This window comes from Galeopterus variegatus, unplaced genomic scaffold (assembly GCF_000696425.1).
Source record: "Galeopterus variegatus unplaced genomic scaffold, G_variegatus-3.0.2 Scaffold2431, whole genome shotgun sequence".
Taxonomy (NCBI): domain Eukaryota; kingdom Metazoa; phylum Chordata; class Mammalia; order Dermoptera; family Cynocephalidae; genus Galeopterus; species Galeopterus variegatus.
The window spans coordinates 79,930-88,048 of record NW_007728542.1 but is presented as its reverse complement, the minus strand read 5'-3'; the positions used below and the strand labels follow the sequence as shown (position 1 = coordinate 88,048).

Genomic DNA, 8,119 nt, shown 5'->3' with positions numbered 1-8,119 from the left:
AGGGACCTGGGACATGCCCGGTCATCAGGACTGAGAGGTGCTAACTGGACTGCGTCCTGGGGGTGTCTGCGCCAGTGCAGGTGGCTTCTGTCCCTGAGCTTCCTGCACCCTGGCCAGCTCCAGCATTGGACCCGGGACAGGACTGGACGAAGAAACAGAGGAGGGCAGAAAAGCAGAAATGGTGACAAGGACATTGGACCCTCAGTGAGGAGGCTCCACTTTGTCTTCTCCTGGAATCTGGCATGGCTGCAGGTGACATCAACATTGGAGAAATGACTGCGAGGGACAGGGCCGCATGGCCGCCTTCAGTTCTGCTCCTCCTGCGTATCCCAGGTGAGGTGGGCTAGCCCTGGACAAGGGAAGCTCTGTCCTGAGTGGGAGAGAGGCAGGGGCAGGACAGAAGTTGGCTAAGGTGTGGCTCATAGAGAGAACTGGGGACATGGAGAGAGGGTAGGAGGACAGAGACCCGGGAGCCATCAGCACCTTCCTCACCAGGTGACTGCCAGACTTCAGTGCACAGTGCAGGTAAGTCCAGTCTGACTGTGCCCGGCACAGAGAAAGCCTGGGTGAGAGGGGACCTGTGACTGTCATTGCCATAGTTATACAATCTGAAACACCATCTTGGTCTATCTCACACACAGGTGTGCAAACAGGGGGGCACATACATGCAAAAACACACACACACAGCATTTTCCCATACTGGGCCCTTCCTGTATGCATGGGCACCCCTCTCCCCAGGCCCACCTCTGGGAAGAGGGAGCTGCTCACCCCTCAGTCCCGAGTCCTGGTCAGAGCGAGGCCTGTCTCCCTGCGCTGCCTCCTGCAGGCCCTGAGGGACCTTGAGGACCTGACCCAGGGTGCCCCCACCCCAGGCCCGTCTGGTGAGGACCCAGGATGGGGCTTGCGTTTTCCAGGTTGTTTTTCTCTGAGCGGCCCCAGCACCATGAACAGCACCGTGGGGGGATCCCTGAGCGTGCAGTGTCGGTATGAGGAGGAATACAGGACTTTGAACAAACTCTGGTGCAGAAAACCACTTATTTTACTATGTGACAAGATTGTGGAGACCAAAAAGCCAGAGAGAGAAGTGAGGAGTGGCCGAGTGTCCATCAGGGACCATCCTGCAAAACTCACCTTCACAGTGACCGTGAGAAACCTCACGGTGGAGGACACGGGCACATACTGGTGTGGGGTAGAAACACCGTGGCTCGATGGAAAGAGAGATCCCGTCTTCCAGGTTGAGGTGTCCGTATTCCCAGGTGAGTCCCACTCGCACCAGCACCTGGGCTGCCTGAGCTGGTGCTGGTCATTCCATCGTGGAAGAAGGATGTGTGCGTGTGGGTGTGAGTGTGCATGGGGGCACGGTATACAGGGCACAGTGGCACCTGTGTTGTTTGAGATCCCTCTGTGTGCCCACCCTGACTGTAGTGGATTGAATTATGTCCCCCCAAAACTCACTGAAGCTTGAACTGTGTTCCCCAAGTTTTATGTATTAGAAACTTGGCCCCAATTGACTGTTAAGAGGGTGGGAAATCCTATTATGATAATTGTAAGGTGGAGCCTTGAAGATGTGATTGGATTGTAGGACCGTGCAGTAGTGAGTGGATTAAAAATGGTGGTCAGGGGCGTGGTTCTGAGGGCTTTAAAAGAAGAGGAGAGTCTGTCTGTCTCTCTCTCTGCTCTCTCTGCTTCCACCATCTTGCCATGTGAGACCCCTGGGTCACGTTCGCCACCACCAGATGGACTTTGGACTTCCCAGCCTCAGAAACTGTAAGCAATAAATTTCATTTTTCTTTATAAATTACCTAGTTCCGTGTATTCTGTTATTGTAACAAAAAAACGGACTAATACACTGACCATCTCAGGCCTGAACCTTCCTAGGGTGGGGGTGGGACCGGCCCTGAGTGGGGATCTTTGCTGCCTTCCTGGGCTGACAAGGGCTGTGTCCTCTCTGAAGGAGACCTGTGTCTCTCCTGGATCTATCTGCATCTTCCCTATGGGGAATGGGACCTCTAGGGCACCTGCTCCCCTAACTCAAAGGGTGCCAGGACCCTGGGGCTCTGAGAGGACATCGCCCTGTCGTGGAAGGTCCCTGAAGCACTAGCCTCACAGCTGTTGTCCTGGGGACTTCTGCAGTGGTCACGAGAGGGACACCAGGAGGAGCCCAGACCCCTGTGAGGGGCTTCCCTGCTCTGGGGCACCCCGCCCGGCCCCTGCAGACTGACCTGCCTCCCCCTCTTCCTCTGGCACTTTCACCACAGGAGGAAACCCACAGAAACCCTGAAACTGCCGCCCGCAGGCAGTGGGACAAGCAGGCTAGAAACGGGCTCTCGGACTGTTATGGACCCAAAGGTCCTCCCTGTATTGCAAATAATTCTTCCTTAATAGGAGCTTGTCTTGTTTCATGAGAACTAAAATCCAGCCAGTGTTGCTGGTGTGTGAAGGAAAGGCCTTTGTCCAGGTGGCTTTACAACAGGCCACGTGCCATGGGGTCTGGCAGGCGTCTGTCTCTCTAGATCCGGTCATTCCCTCCCCCAGACAGGATTGTTCAGTGGCCTGTTTGGGGCCACAAGCCTGGCTGACAGTTTGGGGGCTGAGAGGATGGGTGGGTTCGGGGTCCCATGATTCGGTGCAGACCCCGCCGACTGTCCCTGTTCTCACGTGAAACCTCACTCTAGCCATCAGCCCTGCCCCAGGGCCTGGCTCCCCAGTCACTCTAGATCAGTCTCTGTAGAGTGACATTACCCATCCCTCCCTGGCAGGGTGGACAAAAGGTGTCTATGGCTTGGGTGGGACCTGGAATCATGTGCTCTTTCCACAGACTCTTGTATCCCCCTGGTTAGCAGGGCAAATCTCATACCTGAAAGAGTCTGCCTGGTCACAGAACACCTGGAGATGGGGCCAGGGAGGGTGGCCCAGGGACCTGGCCACTCTTGGGTGTGACCATGGGCATGTGGGACTCAGGACGTCTGTTTAGCATGCTCTGAGTGACATTGTCTGTGGGAGTCTGAGCTACACAAGTGACGGGGAGTGGGAGACCCAGGTGTGGTCCCCAGGCCTGACCTGTGCTTCTCCCTCAGCCCCAGTCACAGCCTCCAGCCCTGGAAGCTCCGCAAGCACCTCAGGTCCTGCCACGTCTCTGCCTGTGAGCACCTGGGACAGCTCAGCCCATCTCGATCCCAGCCCACACCCCCGGTATGCGGCCTGCGTCTGGGACTCTGCCACCCTGAAGGGTTCTCTTCTAGGCAGGAAGGGGGTGAGGGGTGTGGAGTGTGCCTCCCTCCTCCTGTCCCCTCCTTTATTCATTGATCCCATACCTAATGGGAAGGTTCTACTAAGTGCCAGGCGCTCCTCTCAGGACTGGGACATAGCAGTGAGCCACGCAGACACTGTCCTGCTCTGATGGAATTTGTCTTCTATTGGTGGATTCATGCAGTGAACAAGTCAACACATGAGTTTATATATAAATATGGCAAGTTGTGATAAATGCTAGTAAAAAATATTTGCCACTTGGGTTGGGGGAGAGTGTGTGCTGGAGGGCGGTGGGCTGGCTATTTACACACAATGATCAGGGAGACCTCACTGAGTAGAGGATGTGTAGTGGGGACCTGCAGGACTGGGCGGAGGGGCAGGTCCTGGGCTCTGGGAAAGGGTGTTCCAGGCAGAGGGAGGAGAGAGTGCAGATGTCCTGCAGACGAGCCTTCAGCCCCACCCAGGCAAGGGCAGGGAGCAGATGCTCTCGGGGTCTGGTGGCCCTGGCATTCTCCTCTGCTTCCCTCCCCAGCCCTGGTCTCAAGTGTCACCCCATTTTGAAGAACCCATTCCTCCAAGGCAGGACCTGAGCTGGGTCATTCATTCATTCCATCATAACCACTCAATTTTACAGGAAGATGTTGAGCAGGCACAGGGCACGCACCAGTTACTCGCTGTGAACCAGACAAAGCCAGCCCCTGCCCTCAGGGAAATACTGACAATAAATGCATAACCACAGTATAGATTCCTGTATCCCAGAAGGAGTACCCCTAAATGCAGAGGGTCTAGATCGAAATCCTTCTGGATGCAGATCCTGCCAAGATCCCTGGGTGTCCCCTCACATCAACTCATGGCTGTGCCCTTCCTATGGCCACAGTTCTAAGACTCAAGGGCAATTCTCGAAATCCTTCTGGATGCAGATCCTGCCAAGATCCCTGGGTGTCCCTTCACATCAACTCATGGCTGTGCCCTTCCTATGGCCACAGTTCTAAGACTCAAGGGCAATTCTTAAGATGACAGTTAATGGGCAGTGGTCCTTCATATAGGGCTGCCCTGTCCAGGGTTGGTCCTCATGTGCATTGTTGGGGCCACAGGACCTGGGCATAAGGGACAGGGGGAAAGTGGAGGGTACCAGGACCTCCCCGTGAGGAGGCAGCTCAATGTCACTCTGTCTACCCCCACAGGTCGGCGTCCGCTTCATGTTCCTGATCTTCCTGGAGGTGCCCCTGCTCCTGAGCATGCTCGGGGCTGTCCTCTGGGTGAACAGGCCTCAGAGACGCTCTAAGGGGAGCCAGAGTCAGATGGGCTGTGAGAACCAGTAGCCCCGATGCCCATCGACGGCCAAGCGACGCAGCCCCACTGGTGTGTGGGAATGGCCTTCTGTCCACTCAGCCCTTGTTTGTATCAGAATACTATGTAAACTCTTCTGGAGACTTTTCCCTGCGATGTATCACACATACAAAAGAATGTACCTACTAAATGCATACAAATTAAACCGAGAATACTCTTCAACACTTGTGTGACCACCTTCCCGCCGAAGTATTAATATATATGAAATGCCAAAGGTGGTCTTGATCAGATGTGCCTTCTTTTTCTATTCTCCTCGGAGGGACCCACATTCTGAATGTTATATTCATCATCTCCTTGTTTTAAGGGTTTTGTCATATATCTGCCTATGTATTTCCAAAGACTAATTGTTTAGCTTTGCATATTTTTGAACTTTATATGAGCAGAATTATGTAATTTATTTTTATTAATATCATTTTAAATTTCTTTCTTTTTTAATTAATGTATGTATTTTTTACATTCTATGATGTNATTAAACCGAGAATACTCTTCAACACTTGTGTGACCACCTTCCCGCCGAAGTATTAATATAAATGAAATGCCAAAGGTGGTCTTGATCATATGTGCCTTCTTTTTCTATTCTCCTCGGAGGGACCCACATTCTGAATGTTATATTCACCATCCCCTTGTTTTAAGGGTTTTGTCATATATCTGCCTATGTATTTCCAAAGACTAATTGTTTAGCTTTGCATATTTTTGAACTTTATATGAGCAGAATTATGTAATTTATTTTTATTAATATCACTTTAAATTTCTTTTTTAATTAATGTATGTATTTTTTACATTCTATGATGTTGCAGAGTTGGGAGGGAGGGGGAGAGGGGAAAGGGGGAGGAAATGGGATGGAAGAAGGAGGAAGGATGAGGGACGGGGTTGAAGCCTGTGGACCCCCCTCGTTCCCACAGGGGAGACCAGGGGGCTTCCAGCGGCGGCTTGGTCATTGCTGAGCTGGGTGCAGATGTCAGAAGGGTGTGGCAGAAAATGGTTGACTTTATAGGAACTTCCAGGTCTGGTGAGAGCTGGTGCAGCTGGGTTGTGCAGAAACTCTGGTCTTGGCCTCAGTCTTTTCAGCAAACTGCACCCCCTGCAGTTCTATATTCCTGACCAGCCTCCACTGAGTGGTCCTGCGCTGATTGGGGGGCAGATCAGCTGTCCTTGCTCTGTCCCGGTGTTCTTCTGGGACAGCTCCCCTACCACCCATGCTCCAAACACTCCTCATGGGACAGGTTGTGCACCAGTCCCTTGCAATGACTCACTGACCTCTGAGAGGCTCCTTTTTTTCAGTTGTTGTGGCCCCTTGCTCCAATGTGGGTCCACAGGAACACTGTTAGTGGTCTTGCCGGCCTGCGGGCCACCAAGGCCCTCTTCTCCCCTGCGACCTCCAAGCAACCTCATCCGAAGGGCACAGCTGTGGCTTTTGCCAGCTCCTGCTCTGTGTGCTCAGCAGCTCTAGCCCAGAAACTGCTGGGATTCAAAACAGTTGGAGCAGTCTTTTCTTTCTCTCACTGTGGCTTCTCCTGCCTTCATGCACTAGTAGGTCTCTCCTCCTCTTCCCCTGAGCTCTAGCAGCCCCAGCTTGGCTATAGTTGCTTTTTTATACTTTTAAATTGGTTGATTTGTGGGACAGAGTGATGCTGCGGACCCACTTTAAATTTCTAAGTAATGTGATTTTTGTCGTTCAATATATTTTTATTTTAATTTTTATTACATTTTTAAGTAATTGCATGTTTGTAGATAAACAATTGATCTTTGTATATTCATTATATATATGCTAAATATTTAGCAATCCTATTTAAATCTTAGTAATTCTTTTCAGTTTTATATGTAGACTATCAATTCAACTATAATAATTTAGAGTTTTGTTTCTTTCCAATTCTCATATGTTTTGTTTCTTTTTTCTTGCTGCGTTTTGCAGGCTAATCAAAGTGTTGGATCCTAGTGGTATTTTGAGCATCCTTATCCTCTTCCTCATTTTAAAGGGAAGACTGTTAATAATTTGCTATTGGTTGTAATTGGCTGCTTACAGAAACCCTTTGATTCCTAGTTTATCATGAGAAGTAATGGATTTTATATGGGGCTTTTCATGCATCTATTTACATGAGTATGTGTTTTTTCACTTTATTCTATTAATACGATGGATTATATTAATTTTTGATACTAAAGCAAACTTGCTCCAGCTTCCCAGAGAAATAAAGATGGTGGGTCAATGTCCTGGCCTGAACCCGTCTGAGCAGACCTGAGTGAGGCTCATGTCCCAGACCTCTTAGCTATTTCCCAGTGCTGTCCTGGTGCCCCAGTCCTTCTCAGTACAGGATTGAGTCCTGTTCTTTCCCTCAGTTCTCCTATGTGTGTCCTGAGTCACCCCAACTACAGAACTTCCAGGGAGAGTCCCTTCCTCCATGGCTGGCTCTAGAGATCTGAAAAGAAATACCCTTGTCCACTTCCCAAAACTGTTCTTCAAGAGTTTTAGCTGTTGGATTATAAATGAAGATAAATAAATTATGTTAGTTTATTTGTCTTATTACTACTGAAGAAATCCTGTCCACCGGCCTTCTTTAGGCTCCCTGCCCTGGGCTTATTTCAACCTACTCTTCATCTAGGGGCAAAGATTTTGGGGCAGGGTACTACTAATAATATACGGTGCTAAGTCTATTCTAGGACTCTGTCCTCAGAATGTCACATACGATTTTTCATTTAATTCTCACAAGAATTATTACAAGCCCAATTCGTAGATATGAAAACTGAAGTTGAGAGAGGTTAAGTAAGTTGTCCACAGTCAACACAGCTTATAAGGTGTACTTGTGGGGTTAGAGCCCGGATCTGTCTGACCCCCTAGTCTTCATTTTTATGCACTTGGCTATAACACCTGAATGCATGCATCTCCAGGTATGCCAAGCACAGCCCACCTGACACCTGAGTTGGAGGATCCTTTCTGCTGGGACCCATCACTATAGTGTAGAACCATTTCTGGAGGTCACACCTGGAGTGTTGCACTCTTTGAACCCAAGGCCTGATAGGCCAGATGCACCCCCCAATACTCCTGCGGGCTCATCTCTGCCTTACCCTCCCCACTCTGCATAGCCCCCTCGCCTCCTCTTTCCTACCTAGTGAGGATGTTCATGCCCTGCCATTGAACCCAAGGCCTGATAGGCCAGATGCACCCCCCAATACTCCTGCGGGCTCATCTCTGCCTTACCCTCTCCACTCTGCATAGCCCCCTCGCCTCCTCTTTCCTACCTAGTGAGGATGTTCATGCCCTGCCAAGGAATGACACACTTTTTGCTGAATAATTAAAAGCAGGAAATAGCCACTCTATAAAAGGAAGTGAAAGAGTGAGAAGTTCAAAGGCGGTCTGGACAAACAGAAGGTGCCAGCCAGGGCTCAGGCAGAGCTTAGAATCCAGCCGGGATCTGCGTTTGCTGCTGGTTGTAGGTTGGAAAGGCAAGGAGCCGAAGAGGCTGGACCATGTGGCTGCCCCCAGCTCTCTTCCTTCTCAGCCTCCCAGGTGAGTGTGCTGGGACCT

The 8,119-nt window shown here is 50.5% G+C and overlaps 1 protein-coding gene across 1 annotated transcript; it reads left to right on the top strand.

Moving 5' to 3' along the window:
* Positions 1–272: 272 nt before the first annotated feature.
* On the top strand, positions 273–4,571 carry LOC103597817 (CMRF35-like molecule 6). Its single transcript, XM_008581674.1, has 4 exons — positions 273–333; positions 915–1,256; positions 3,078–3,253; positions 4,434–4,571. The coding sequence occupies exons 1-4, from the start codon at positions 273–275 to the stop codon at positions 4,569–4,571; spliced, it is 717 nt and encodes a 238-aa protein (XP_008579896.1).
* Positions 4,572–8,119: the final 3,548 nt, after the last annotated feature.